Here is a 14,853-nt window from a genome sequence, read left to right on the forward strand (position 1 = left end):
AAATGGGAAGTCACCCAGGGAAACTGACAGTAACATTGGAAGGAGGGCATCCTCCAGGCAGTGTCTTACACAGGCTGTATCCTGGGGATTGACAGGATATTTTGTAACGGTTCTGGTGATGAGGACAGGACCTACCCTAGCTGAAGGGGATGAGATGGCGACATTTCAGAGCTGTTACAATGTATCTTGTTAGCACTTTCTGTTGCTGCTTTTAGATGCCTCCAGTTCAGTCCATGCTGTGGTGGTATAAGGCTGGTACGCTCCTCGAAGCACCATGGCATGAAATGGAGGTTCCTAGAAGCAAGATGGAAGGTACAGTACTGAGAGTTGGCCTCTGTGTGCATTCATTCTCTCCCCCTCCTGTGCTGCTGTTTAGGGAGGGTGGGGGAAAAGAGAATCTAAACAACAACAAAACGGTTAGGAAACGGCCAAACTGCCAGCAAAGTGACCTACGGCAGGCAATGCTGAGGTAAGGTTCCCCACTCGGCAATATTCCACTGTACGGAGGTGTTGCAGGGCTCTCCGGCAGCCAGTGAGGTGTGTGCTTCAGTGCCATGGCTTTTAACGGGTCTGAATGAGGGTATCTGTCCAAGAGCATCAGTGCTGGCAAAGGCCAGTGTTTCTAACCCAGGTTTTTTCACCAGTGGTTTCATTATACTCTGTAAGACACTGACATGAGTTATCAGACACAATGATCCGGCTTAACCATCTCAATGTAAAATGATAGTTGTTGCTCTACATTTACATACGCCACACGAAGAAGACGACTGACATGAATGGGGAAAGCTATTATTAGCACTTGTCTGAAAAATGATTGTGAATTTCAGTTGTGGAAATGTCCGTAGCGTGAAACCTTCCCCTTCCCTTTCTGTCTCTGATTGCATCACAGAAAAGCAGGGTCCAGAGCGGAAGAGGATTAAAAAGGAGCCTGCCACTAGGAAGCCTGGCTTGCTGTTTGGAATGGGGCTGTCAGGAATCAGGGCTGGTTACCCACTCTCTGAGCGCCAGCAAGTCGCCCTTCTTATGCAGATGACAGCAGAAGAATCTGCAAATAGCCCAGGTGAGAGCTGAAAGTGAGGCGTGGGTGGATGAGTCTGAGCTCATATTTAATGGGACTTGATATGCTTCTGCTTATTCGTAAACAACCATGGTCACAAAATAGACACGGGTGAGCATGTGGATCAGTGGTGTCTACCTGGCACCCAGGACATGTTTTATAATGTTGGTAGCATAATTCTTCTGCCTCCAGACTACAGTACGAGAGTCTGGAAATGAATTTAAGGGATGCAAATGCTTCATTCCTGCCAAATATTCCATCTTCACCTAATATTTAATGCAAGCGACAGCTCCCTACCCCAATTTAGGCAAATGTCCCTTTATTGCATTCTGAAATGATCATATAATGTTGGACGGATAGGTGCAGAAGGCATTAGATGCTGTTTAGTTAGCACTAAAGATCTCAGAACTAATTTAGTTACCGGGAGCATTAGCATATGTCAGAGCTCCAAGTTTTCTGCTAGGTTAATATGTTGATTGAGTAATAAGATGTTTTTGTGAGTAAAAGGAAGAACATGATTATCTCTGGGATTCTTAAATGCTCCTTCTTATGTAAAAGAACTAGACTCTGCTAACCATGGTGTATTGTAATTTTAGATATAATGTAGTAAATGTTTTTAACATGGAATTAATATTTCAATATACTGTAGTAAGTATCAGTTGCCAATATGGTCTCCTGTGGGGTTTTATATGTGTTATATGATCTGTCTATGTATCCTTCTGTCTTATATACAGAACGGTGGAGTATCTAGGGACCTTATTTTTGTTGCTGTCATTCTTAATGTGAATCTAGTTTCAAGTCACTCTCACTTGATAGTAAGTGAATTTCCGAATATTCAGGGCTTCTCCCGAGAAGTGTGTGCACTATCCTTCCAGGCAGTTAGCCCCTCACATGCACATGGGGAAGGTTATTTTGTCACTTCCTTTGGAAGTAAGACTTTTGGGTACAAGGAGACACTTTGCCCTTTCTGAAATCATAGGGTTGTCTATAATCTGTACAAGGGTTACTACACCCTTCTCCAGTCTGTGCTTCAGCGCAGCGTACAATTTATATCTGTATTATACATACACAGGCTTTCCTCTGTCTCCACATCTGGTTCAGAGGATCAGTTACCTCTGAGTGCCTTGCAGCCAGTGCTTCAGTGCAGCTGCTGGATTAAAAGTATTGCAACAGCTCCCTCTGAGGGCTCTGGTTTTCCTTCGAATTGCAGCTCTTCACTGTATTTCTCTTCTCCGTGCAGTAGATACAACACCAAAGCATCCCTCTCAGTCTACAGTGTGTCAGAAGGGAACTCCTAACTCTGCCTCCAAAACCAAAGATAAAGTAAATAAGAGAAATGAGCGTGGAGAGACTCGGCTGCATAGAGCTGCCATCCGAGGAGATGCCCGGCGCATCAAGGAACTCATCATTGAGGGCGCAGATGTCAACGTTAAAGACTTCGCAGGTAGCAAGTCCAGCTGCAGTTCAGTGATCTGTATTCATAAGCCAGGAGCCCAAAGTGCAGTCAGCAGTTTTGGTTGTGCCCAGTATCTCACCTTGCCTTTAATAAATATAGGAATAGCCAGGCCAATGAGACCAAGAGTCACCCGGTATTTCATCTCGAGATTGATAGTGGCCTGTCCCAGACACCGTCATGGCCGCTAACGGAACACTAATGGACAGTTATAGAATGACCTGTGCATAGGACATTTTTCTAATCCCAGGCACTTACGCCTTTGGCATGAACCATGAGCTTTGGGCGGTGCAATGGAATGGAGAGTCTCAGCATGAGGTGCTTCATTTTGGTCTGAGCAATATCCATCCAGACGAGGATGGAGCATTGCAGACTGGGATCTGTAGTTCTTGCAAGTCTTAGATCCTCATGAAAGATGAGGGCAGGTGCAGTGATTTGCTTCATTTATAATCATTCAGTGTGACCCAGCAAAGCCCTCAGACAGGTGAAGTCTGGGTACCCCTGGGATTATAGGTAGAGCTTGTAAGAACGCCTGTAGTTAAGCTTCCCCAACACTTTCTATTATAAGATCCTGTTTTCAGTTACTTATTATAACTTAATCAAATTAGAACCATTTGTGCTGAAATTTTCCATGTCAGGTGTTTGCCTTAGGCTGGGTTTTGTTTTTTGTTTTGTTTTTATTTTAAGTTCAGCTGTTTTTAAGAATGAGATTTGGGAAAATACATTATTTTGCACATGCTGAAAAACGTTTTGCTGCACCTATGTAAAACTTCCCCAAGTTAGGCCATGTTATAAGCCTCAAAAATCTCAATTTGCACATGCTCAGTAGAGACTGATTAGAGTTTGGCCGCTGAATTCTGAGACCATTCCGTCTGTACTGAGCATGCTCCATCCCAAGATTGCAGAGGTGGAGCAGGACTTTTCCTGCAATTGCTCCTTCAAGCTTTTGGGAGTCAACTGTGGCACCAGAACTGAGAACTGGGAGCCTGTTTCTCCGTGCTCTCAGTATTCCCTCTGCTGGTGGCCAGGCAGCGTGGAGGAGGAACCTGTCTGTCTCATATGCAATAAACAGAAATTCACGGAAGCCCATGACCTGTCCCTGACTTTTACTAAAAATAACTGTGACAAAATGGTGCTGACGGTGGGGAGGGCTGAAGCCTGAGTGAGGGGGAGAGGAGTAAGAGAGCTTGAGCCCCACTGCGGAAGGGAGAGGTCCAACACTCCTCACCCCTGGAGGCTTGGAGCTTCAGGATCCGTCCCGGCGGCTCAGAACTGCGGCAGCGGCCTGCGGCTTCTGGGAGCTCTGGCCCACCACACCAGGGCTGGAAAATGTCACAAGGTCTCTGAAGGTCACAGAATCAATGACATTCTTGACCTCCATGACACAATCTTACCCTTAATCATAATTATACACACAGGAGGGCTGAATTAAAGTTGCACGGACGACCTTAATTCTGGCATTTCCTAGCTTTTGAGCGCTTGACTTTGTGACCATAACATTCTTTTAAAGTCGCTTTTGGATGTAATAAGTAGATATGCTGAGTCTTGATCTCTGTATGTTTAACATCAGTGTTCTACTGAGGTGCATTTTCGTTGTGAGTAATTTCATTCACAGATACCCCTTTTTAATAGTACAAATGGAGGGTTCTGAATGGCCCAGCCAGTGCTATCAGCAGAATACCCAAGGGGTAGTACACACCTACTGGGAAACTTCCAAACAGATTCTGCTTAGAAATCAATCTGCTGCACATGTATGACAGAAATTTTTCCATTTCTTTCCCTCATTCTTCAGAGGTTTGTTGAGAATAGGAGCTTTTGTTCCTGCAGAGTTCATCTGCTTCCACACTTAGTCCCTTCCAGAAGTCTTGGCCCTGTTTGTGATGTTACAATTGCTTGCTGTGGAAATGTTGCAGACAACCTGTAGGCTGTGAGTTCAGCTAGGGGCTACACTGTATGAACAGGTGAATTCTAAACCCAGTCCTGACTGAGTGACAGTGTTCCTCCTATCAAAGAGTTAGAGGAGAGAGAAACAATTAAATCTAATGAGAGCAGAGCACCATGAGGTATCAACCGCCCTTTGATTTCATTCACGAAATGTTCTCTGCTTTTGGAGTTCACTGAGCAGAGTGAAAGTTCTACAGGACAATTGGCTGTAGCACCTTATGTTGCCAAACAGAAAAGTTACTTTCCAAAGCAGAGCTGCTGGTGTCTTGGGCAGGCGGTCTTGGCCACGCAGGTCCTGCTGTGCCGTGTGCTGGCTGGGTAGAAGAGCTCCGTGTCAGCAGGCAGAGCTGCAGGCAAGCTGCCATATTAGCAGCCAGCGGCATCTATTTAGGTTACTGTGATACTGTTCATAATGATCGACAGTAAAAATGAGTTGCCACGTCATGAGTGTTTGTGTGCTTGCAGGCTGGACAGCATTGCACGAGGCATGTAACCGGGGTTACTATGATGTTGCAAAGCAGTTGCTTGCTGCCGGTGCGGAAGTCAACACAAAGGGGTTGGATGACGACACCCCGCTGCATGATGCAGCTAATAATGGGCATTTCAAGGTTGGTTCTTGCTGGATTGAGTTGAGTAGCCCTTTTTTAGTGATTCATTACAAATCAATGAGTTTGATTTTCCTGTGCTTCAAGTAGTATCTGTATAGGCAATTGCTATTTCATTTCCGTTCACTGACAGCATGTTGCATCTTCCCAGGTGCGAATCTTTCTCCAGCCCCTGTGCTATTAAATCTTGTGCTAGTTTCTCCCCTTTGTGTCAGAGTCCTTGGAATTGTAGGCTGGAGCTTGCTACCACAATATAGGTTTGCATTTCCCCCCATAAATCTGTCCTGCCATTTTCTCTGTCCCTCATTTCAATCACTGTGCCCATGTCACAGCCAGCTCTGACCTCAGACTAACCTCTTTCCTGCTTGTCTGTCTGAACAGCCCACAAAAGTGATGGGGACTGAAACATCTTCCTTCAAAACTGAACCGTACTGAGATTTTGAAGTTTTTCTCATTTTTAGGTGGTAAAATTGTTGTTACATTACGGAGGGAACCCTCATCAAAGCAACAGGAAGGGAGAGACGCCTTTAAAAGTCGCTAATTCCCCCACAATGGTGAATCTGCTCCTGGGAAAGACCACCTATCCGTCTAGTGAAGAGAGCTCAACAGGTGAGGTGCTGACCTGTGTGGGTGTTGGGATATGGGCTATCGCCATAGTGGCAACCTGCTACCACAAAAGCAGTAAAATGCACAGAAGTTATAATAGCCCCAAAACGCCTACATGCTACTGCAATAGCCAAGTCAGTCCACAGTCAAGATGTTCAGATGCTTAGAAAACCCACCCTTTGCTCAGAGAGCTCTGCCGCTCATCCTGGAGAGTTCGGTCGTAGGAGCCTACAGCTAAAAGCATCCTAGAGGTTTCCACCTACCACAACTGGGGATCTAGGAGGAGAGGCCAGGCCTCAGGTAACTGGGTACCATATCATCCAGGGTTCAAAGACTGTCACCAGCATTTTGACTTGCACCTGGAAGCAAGTGTAGAAATTCTCGCACGCCTGTTGTGGGTTCATTACGGCCTACCCCTGGGAAAGCAAGGTGCTGTTCTCTGCGTTTATGGAAGCTTCCAGACAGTGCTCCACTAAATGGCTGTAGTCTAGCTTGGAGGTAATAAAGTTCTGACTAATAGCTTCAATGCCTGCACTGGATGGGCAGCTTCTTAGTGGTCGTTCAAGAGATGCGCTGCATGCCACTGCTCCTCCCTGAGAATCCTGGTGTTGGGTCCAGTGTTAGAACTGTGCTCACGCCGAGTGTTCCCAAAGGGTTATTTTCAATTGCATCCTGCATAGTTTTAAAACTCCTTGGGTATTCTTTCCAAAGGAATGTTAAGCTCACTCTAGGCTCAGCCAAGATGTCTGCTGTGTTCAATGTGTGGGAAAGGAGACTGCTAGCTTGGGATTTCAGAGGAGGCCTGAAGAATGCATATTTCTCCTGAAAACAACCTACAGGACTAACACTTTGTGCTCTTTTTTCCTCACAGAGAGCTCGGAGGAGGAGGACGCCCCTTCATTTGCACCTTCCAGCTCCGTCGATGGCAATAACACAGACTCTGAGTTTGAAAAAGGCTTGAAACATAAGACCAAGAGTCAAGAGCCCCCCAAAACAATCACGCCGGTAAAGGATGAATATGAATTTGATGAGGATGATGAGCAGGACAGAGTCCCGCCTGTCGATGACAAGCATTTGCTGAAGAAGGATTACAGGAAAGAGACTAAAGCAAACAGTTTTATTTCCATACCCAAAATGGAAGTAAAAACCTATACTAAAAATAACACAATTACACCAAAGAAAGCTGCCCATCGCATCCTGTCAGACACGTCGGACGAAGAGGATACCAGTGTAGCTGTGGGGACTGGCGAGAAGCTGAGACTATCGACTCACTCGATACTGCCCAGCAGCAAGACTCGAGAACCCTCCAATACCAAGCAACAGAAGGAGAAGAATAAAGTGAAAAAGAAGCGGAAAAAGGAGACAAAGAGCAAAGAGGTTCGGTTTGGCAAAAAAAATGACAAATTTTGTTCCTCTGAATCAGAGAGTGAAAATTTGGAGAGTGAGGAGGATGATAGAGACTCTGTGCAAAGCTCTAGCTGTGTAAAGGACTCTAGGCTAGTGCTAAAGGAATCCTCCTTGTTCAACTCTCTGTCTGCCTCTTCCACCTCTTCTCATGGGAGTTTAGCTTCACAGAAACATAACCCTAATCTTACAGACCAGCACTCCAAGCACTGGAGGACAGACAATTGGAAAACCATATCTTCTCCGGCATGGTCAGATGTCAGTTCCTTATCAGACTCCACCAGGACGAGACTGACAAGTGAGTCAGACTATACGTCGGAGGATTCGAGCTTACAGTCATTAAAGCCAGTTAGAAAGAAGCAGGAGCACAAAAAGAAAAATAACTCTCACAATACTGTCTCTGAGAAGAAGAATTCATTCCATGCCAATGTGGACGGAGCAATTCCAAAGCTGGATAAGGAGGGGAAGATTGTTAAAAAGCATAAAACGAAACATAAACACAAAAACAAAGAGAAGGGACAATGCCCGGTCAACCAAGACATTAAAATAATCAAAACTTTTTCTTTTGAATATGAGGACTCTAAGCAAAAGCCTGACAAGGGTTTGATAGAGACTGAAAGTCCAAGTGAAAATAAATTAAAAGTGTTAAAACATGAGAGAGAACACTGTAAGAAGGAAGAAAAGCTACTGAAAAGTAAATCGGAGGAGAAGGAGTGGTTGTTTAAAGATGAGACTGGAAAAGCCTCCAAAGAAGAGAAATCATTAAAAAAAGTCAAAGAGGGGAATAAAGACATCAGCAAATTTTTCAGAGAGGAGAAGTCGAGTAAAGAGAAACCCATAAAGGAGAAGTCTCCCAAAGAGGAGAAACCTAGAATACACAAGGAGGAGAGAAAGAAAAAATCAAAGGACAAGCCATCAAAATCTGAAAAGAAGAATGATCTGAAGGAGGAAAAAATTACTAAATCGGAGAAAGAAAAAACCTTCAAAGAGGAGAAAGAAAAATGTAAAAAAGAAAAAGTTTACAAAGAAGAGCCTGGATTTGATGAGTTTAGTAACAAAAGCCAATTGCTGGAAAGCGAGGACACAAAATTCAGCCTTTCTGATGATCAGCAAGAGAGATGGTTTTCTGATTTGTCATCTGATTCGTCCTTTGATTTCAAAGGCGAGGATAGCTGGGATTCTCCAGTAACAGACTTCAGGGAGATTAAAAATGATGGCATGGCAAAACTTATCATAGACATTAAAGACAAGAAAAAGGAGAATAAAACAAAGGAAAAGAAAGAATACAATGAAAAACGCAACGAAAAGGATACATTCTTAAAAAAGAGAGAGAGAGAAAGCATTGACAAAAATCCTGAGAAGAAAAAGGACCAAACTGAAAAGCATAAAGTCACTCCTAGTTATCTGCCTGAAAAGGACAAGAAAAGGAAAGATTCTGCAGAAAGCATTAAAGAGAGAAAGGAAAAAGATCCAGGTGAAATCAACAAAGAGAGAAAAGATTCCTCTGATAGCTGTAAAGACCGAAAGGACATAAAAATTAAACAAGAGGAGCCCTATCGAGATGAGTTTAAAGAATATGGTTGTGAAACATTATTCAAGGAGAAATCTGACCCTGAATTCAGTGGAAAAAATGTGGAGAGTGGGGAAAGGCACCATTCAGGGAAAGATAAGGAGAAGAAAGATGCTCCTGATAAGGACAAGAAAGAGAAACTGAAACCAGAAAAATATAAGGAGAAATCCAAAGAAGCAGATAAAGAGAAAAATGAAAAAGTTGTTGCTGAGAAAAACCAGAAAGACAAAGAACTGGATAAAAGCTTTAAAGAGAAAAAAGATACTAAGGAGAAATACAAGGATCTGCATAACAAAGACAAAGAAAGGAAGACTTCTTTTGACTATATCAAAGAGAAGAAAGAGAAAAACTTCTCTGGAGATAGAGAGGACTTCTCTGAGAAAAGAGATGAGAAAAAAGGAAAAGAGAAAAGCTGGTACAGCATTGCAGATATCTTCACAGATGAAAGCGAAGATGAGAAGGATGACTACAGCTTAAGCGGATTCAAAATTGGTGAGGCCATTGGGAGTGAATTGCATCGAATGGACAGTCTACAAGAAAAAGATGATAGCATGGCTGCTGAAAAGGAACTTTATCTTGCCGACAAGCACAGAAAGTACTCTTCTGACAGGCAACATTCAGGAGAGAAACAGAAAGATAAAGACTCTAAAGAGAAGAAAAAGGATAAAGGATTAGCAGAAGGTGGGAAGGAGAAAAAAGAGAAAAGTTTCTTTGAAAAACACAAAGAGAAGAAGGATAAAGATTCTGCTGAGAAGTATAAAGACAGGAAAGACAGAACCTCTGTAGACTCCACCCAAGAAAAGAAAAACAAGCAAAAGCTCCCTGAAAAGGGCGAAAAGAAGCATGCTGCCGAAGAGAAGGTAAAAAACAAGCATAAGGAAAAGATGGATAAAGAACATTCCAAAGAAAAGAAGTCTTCAAAAGGAGGAGAGACAGAGAAGAGCCTGTTGGAAAAATTGGAGGAGGAGGCCCTCAATGAATATAGAGATGACTCCAATGATAAAATAAGTGAGATTTCTTCTGATAGCTTCACAGACAGAGGACAAGAACCAGGACTAACCAACCTCTTTGAGTCTTCTAACCATTCTCTTATGGATGCCTCTGAGGAAAAGTATAAAGATTCTCTTCCTTTGCCCTGCTTGCAAGACAAACTCAAGGAGAAGGAGAGGCACAGGCATTCCTCATCTTCATCAAAGAAAAGTCACGAGAAAGAGAAAGCAAAGAAGGAAAAAACAGAGAAAAAAGAGAAAATGGATGAATTTAAAGACTCCAGCAACAGAAAAGATTCCAGTCAGTATGAAAAAGAATTCTCTGTGGATGGGGAGACTTTTGGCATTTCCTACAGCATGAAAGCAGAGGTTGAGGAAGAACTGGACAAAAACATTGACTATTTGTTTTCTGAAAAGAAAGATAAAAATGATCCTGAGAGAGAGCTCTCAAAGAAGGCAGAAAAGGAAAAGAATTATGGTTCCAGTACCATCAGCACAGTCAAAGAGAAGAAGAAGAGAGAAAAACACAAGGAAAAATGGAAGGATGAAAAGGAAAAGCATAGAGACAAACATACAGATGGATTCTTTAAACATCACAAAGATGAGACGAAGTCTGTGGTTAAAGACAAGGATAGCCCTCAAGTTATCACATTCAAAGATAAATCAAAGGAGGAGAACCTCAAATTTAGTGAAACCAAACTGAAGGAGAAACTCAAGGAAAACCAAGAGAAAGACAAAACAGAGTCTCTAAAGATCAGTAATGGAAATGATAAAATAACATTGTCCAAAGATGGTAGCAAGAAAGATAACAGGCCTAGAGAGAAGCTTCTGGGTGATGGTGATCTAATGATGACCAGCTTTGAGAGGATGCTGAGCCAAAAAGACCTGGAAATTGAGGAGCGCCACAAAAGACACAAAGAGAGAATGAAGCAAATGGAGAAGATGAGGCACAGATCTGGAGATCCCAAATTAAAAGATAAAATTAAAACCTCTGAAGAGATGCGTAAGAGGAGTCTGGATTTGACCACAAAGAAACCACTAGCGCTAGATACTCAGCTAAAGGACAAAAAGCTCAAAGAACTAGGTCCCCTGACTCCCATATTGTCACCAGATAATAAGCCACAGCCTGCTGTGGGGACAGATTCAAAAGACTGGATAACTGGCCCTCAGCTGAAAGAAATTTTACCTGCTTCTCCCAGGCCAGATCAGAACAGGCCGACAGGTGTTCCAGCTCCAGCTTCTGTAGTTTCTTGTCCAAGCTATGAAGAAGTTATGCAGACACCAAGAACTCCTTCGTGCAGCAATGAAGATTACACAGATTTGATGTTTGATTGTGCTGACTCTCAGCACTCTCTGCCCATATCCACAATGTCCATGAATGCATGTTCTCCATCCTTTTTTGACAGATATGCAAATGCTTCGAGTGGACTCCCTGACAATCCAAGTCAGACTCCAACAAGGACGATACCCTCCACAAACCTTTATCGTTCAATCTCTGTAGATATAAGAAGGGTCCCTGAAGATGAGTTCAGTGCTGGAGACAAGTTTTTCAGGCAGCAAAGTGTCCCAGCAACATCAAATTATGATTCTCCAGTGCAGCATTTGATGGAGGAAAAAGTCCCTCTTCCTTCTGTTCCTCCAGAAAAGTTTCAGTGTATGTCTCCAGGGTATTATTCATCTGACTATGGAATTCCATCACCTAAAGTAGAAACTTTGCATTGTGCACCTGTTGGCAATGTTGTCCAATCATCTGAAAGCATCTTTTCTGGTTTACAAGCAAAATCCTCCCCCTCTCATAGAGACGAGCTGCTTGCACCTTCTGTCGAAAGTGCTCTTCCCCCTGATCTTGGCATGCCTTTGGATACCACAGAAGAGCAGCAAGCTACTGCTTCTATTTTGCCACCAGAGTCTACCTTTTTACCACCTATTGAAGAAAACCATTTTAGTTCAGGTATTTCAGAGCAGAACAATATGGACTGGGATAACCCTCCTTCCAGAAACCCTGATCCTCCCATGCCTCCTAGCTTAATTGGTAATCCATCTGACCACCCTGTCAGCTGGTCAGTGGGATCGGAACTTCTAATGAAATCTCCCCAGAGGTTCCCTGAATCCCCTAAGCCATTCTGTTCACTGGACCCAATACATCCTGCACCCGTGCCCTTTATTTCTACAGATTCTCCATACCCCGTTTCTCCTATTTCATATCCATTGTCAGTATCTGAACCGGGGCTGGATGAAGTAAAGGAAGATGCTGAAGAAGCAGTTCCAGGAGAAATGGCAACTGCAGAAGAGCAAGCTCCTTACATGTCCCCTACTAGACTAGACACTTTCTTCACTAACTGCAAGCCTCTTCCAGAAGAAACTCCCGAGATGCCTTCAGAACCCCCTTGCAGGCCAACAGAAACTCAGGCAGAGGGTGTTAACACTCTGGAAAACAGTTACTTGGAAAACAGTAGCATTGCACCTGTAAACCTGGAAGAGCCAGTAACGTGGCCTGATCCATTCACAAACTCAGAAGATGACTTAGACCTTGGTCCCTTCTCGTTGCCGGAATTGCCGCTCCAAGCTAAAGATGTTCCGGATGCTGAACTGACTGAAGTGGCACCGATTGAAGAAAGCTCAGTAGCTGCCCCGGAAGTCATAAACGTGAGTGCGTCTGTCGCAGCTTCCAGGGAGCAGGAGGAGCTACCGCTTAATCAGCCAAGTAACTTACTGGCTGTGGAACCAGAGCCACAGTCTGAGGAACAAAAATCGGAAGGGATTGCACCAGACGCTACCTCGGAAGCATTGAATGTACCAGAAGAGAAAAGGTTAGACGAGTCCGAGGCACAGAGTTTTCAACAGACTGCATCAATAGAGCTTGCTCAGCCAGAGAAACAAGAGGCAGAAACAAACCATGAAGAATTGCCCGCAGCGGAGAGTGGATCTCAAAGCAGCTTGGCACAAGCGAACACTGCTGAGAGTGGGATCGTGCAAGACACTGCTGCAGTACGAAGTGGGAGCCAAGTCTCTTCCACCCAGACAGACACACCCCAAGGGACTACTCCAGTAGACACCATAGAGCCAGTACAAAAACCAGTAGCAGAAGTTTCCAAACCACCCAAAATAGAAGAGATCCCACAACGAATTACCAGGAACCGGGCTCAAATGCTGGCCAATCAAAACAAACAGAACACTGCGCCTTCTGAGAAAGAGTTCCCTCCGGTTTCTGCACCTGCCACACGTGCAAAAGGGCGAGTGACCGAGGAAGACGATGCTCAAGCCCAACATCCACGTAAACGCAGGTTCCAGCGTTCCAGCCAGCAGCTACAGCAGCAGATTAACACGTCCACCCAGCAGACGAGAGAGATGATACAGCAAACGCTGGCAGCGATTGTAGATGCCATAAAACTGGACGACATTGAGCCCTATCACAGTGACAGATCAAACCCGTACTTCGAGTATCTTCAGATCAGGAAAAAGATTGAAGAGAAGCGGAAAATCCTCTGCTACATCACTCCCCAAGCTCCCCAGTGTTACGCTGAATATGTCACCTATACAGGGTCCTACCTGCTGGATGGCAAGCCACTAAGCAAGCTTCACATTCCAGTGGTGAGTTACCCTCACGTTTCTTTTGGCTCCATTCTCTTTATGAAACAATAAAACAGAAATGCTACAGATATAGCCAAGTCAAGCCTGGGTGTCCGCCAACATAGTCAAAGCACAGTTCTGTGTTCTAGTCGAGATGGGACCCCAGCTGTGTACCTGGCTTTAGAATGCCTTTGGAACACACTGAGCATTACAAAATTGAGCTTTGCTTTAGGGACAACTGTATTATAAATGGGTTTTGCTGCATTTGTGTAGACAAGACTTTTAAACGGTGCTTAGGAACTCAAGATTTGGAACCTTAGACTATGGTCAGACGAAGCCAATGGATTTGAAAGCCAGAAAGCAAAACTGCTTTTATAAGTACCGGCTCTCTGCGAGCTGAGGGGCGAAAACATTATCTACTACTTAGGTATTGCAACTGTAAGACCATAAGCAGGAGCAGGGCCGTCCCTGCGAGTGGGCGGTACGGGCGGCGGCCTGACAAAGGGGGCGCCCTGTGCAGGGTTTGCCTGATTCCTGCCTGACCTGCTGAGAGCCAGCTGGGTTGGTGGAGCAGCAGCATCTGGAGGGGGGCAGATGGATGAAAAGCCGAACCAGGTGACTTCTCCAGAGCAGGGGTGTCCTGCCCAGCCACAGACACACCCCGCCCCCGCTCCATTGCCTTGTGCAGCCGCTGCTGCTCTTGTTCCCCCTGCCCCGTTTCTCCCTGGAGCCCCTGGCCACTCCGGACTGGGAGCATCCTCCTGTCTGCTGTGCGAAGGGTGGGGGCTGATATTGGGGTGTCCCCCTCCCCCACCTGTGTACCCGGTCTCCCCTGAGCTGGGGTGACGGGACAGGGGGAATCTGTGTGTGCTGCTGCCTCTCTGGGTCCAGCAGCAGCTGCTTATGTCTGAACAAGCCTGCAGATGCCTGATCCTGAGTGCTTTCTTAAAGAGACAGTGCACGCCACACACACGCACACACGGGAGGGAGCCCTGGCGTCGCTCCTCGCTCCCCCCCCCAGCTCCCTAGGGGTGCGTGGGGCAAAGGAGCAGCAGTCCAGTGGGGGAATGGAGCGAGCAGCAATGCCAGCTGGTCTGTCACTGCATCTAGGTCAGTTTTCCCATGCGGGTGCAGGAGGGGGATGCAGGGGTTAGGGGCGCAGGAGGAGGGGCAGTGGTTGGGGTGAAGGGGACACGGGGTAGGGGTTAGGGGCACAGGAGGGAGGTGCAGGAGGTAGGAGTGAAGGGGGTGCAGAGGTTAGGGGCACAGGAGATGGGGCAGGGGTTGGGGTGAAGGGGGGCACAGGGCAGGGGTTAGGGGCTAAGGAGGGAGCAGCAGTTGGGTGCAGGGATATGGGGCGCAGGAGGCACAGTGTAGGGGTTAGGGGGCAGGAGGAGGGGCAGGGGTTGGGGGGAAGGGGGCACAGGGCAGGGGTTAGGGGCTCAGGAGGGGGCACCGGTTGGGGTACAGGAGGCACAGGGCAGGGGTTAGGGGGCAGGGGTTGGGGAGGAGGGGAGGGTGGAGAACCCATGGAGGCCAGTGGCATCAAAATGCATGTTCTCCCACAGTGCCATTTTCCCTATGGCCGGCCCTGAGCAGAAGATAGCTACTCTTTACTTCTGCCTTTTCTTTTACCAAAGCTCCGATGTGTGACT

General features: G+C 45.6%; 1 protein-coding gene across 5 annotated transcripts in view; it reads left to right on the forward strand.

The window, feature by feature from the left end:
• Window positions 1-14,853, forward strand: part of ANKRD11 (ankyrin repeat domain 11) — a 217,959-nt gene that overhangs the window by 193,497 nt on the left and 9,609 nt on the right. For 3 of the 5 annotated variants that reach the window (XM_034788311.1, XM_034788309.1, XM_034788310.1), the window contains 5 exons: window positions 890-1,060; window positions 2,298-2,501; window positions 4,920-5,062; window positions 5,521-5,668; window positions 6,537-13,219. In XM_034788311.1, the coding sequence (XP_034644202.1) occupies window positions 890-1,060; window positions 2,298-2,501; window positions 4,920-5,062; window positions 5,521-5,668; window positions 6,537-13,219 (7,349 nt within the window). Of the gene's footprint in view, window positions 1-215; window positions 313-889; window positions 1,061-2,297; window positions 2,502-4,919; window positions 5,063-5,520; window positions 5,669-6,536; window positions 13,220-14,853 lie in introns of all 5 variants that reach the window. The other 2 variants (XM_034788312.1, XM_034788313.1) reach the window with 1 other exon arrangement.

The sequence above is a fragment of the Trachemys scripta genome, chromosome 13 (genome assembly GCF_013100865.1).
Source record: "Trachemys scripta elegans isolate TJP31775 chromosome 13, CAS_Tse_1.0, whole genome shotgun sequence".
Classification (NCBI taxonomy): domain Eukaryota; kingdom Metazoa; phylum Chordata; order Testudines; family Emydidae; genus Trachemys; species Trachemys scripta.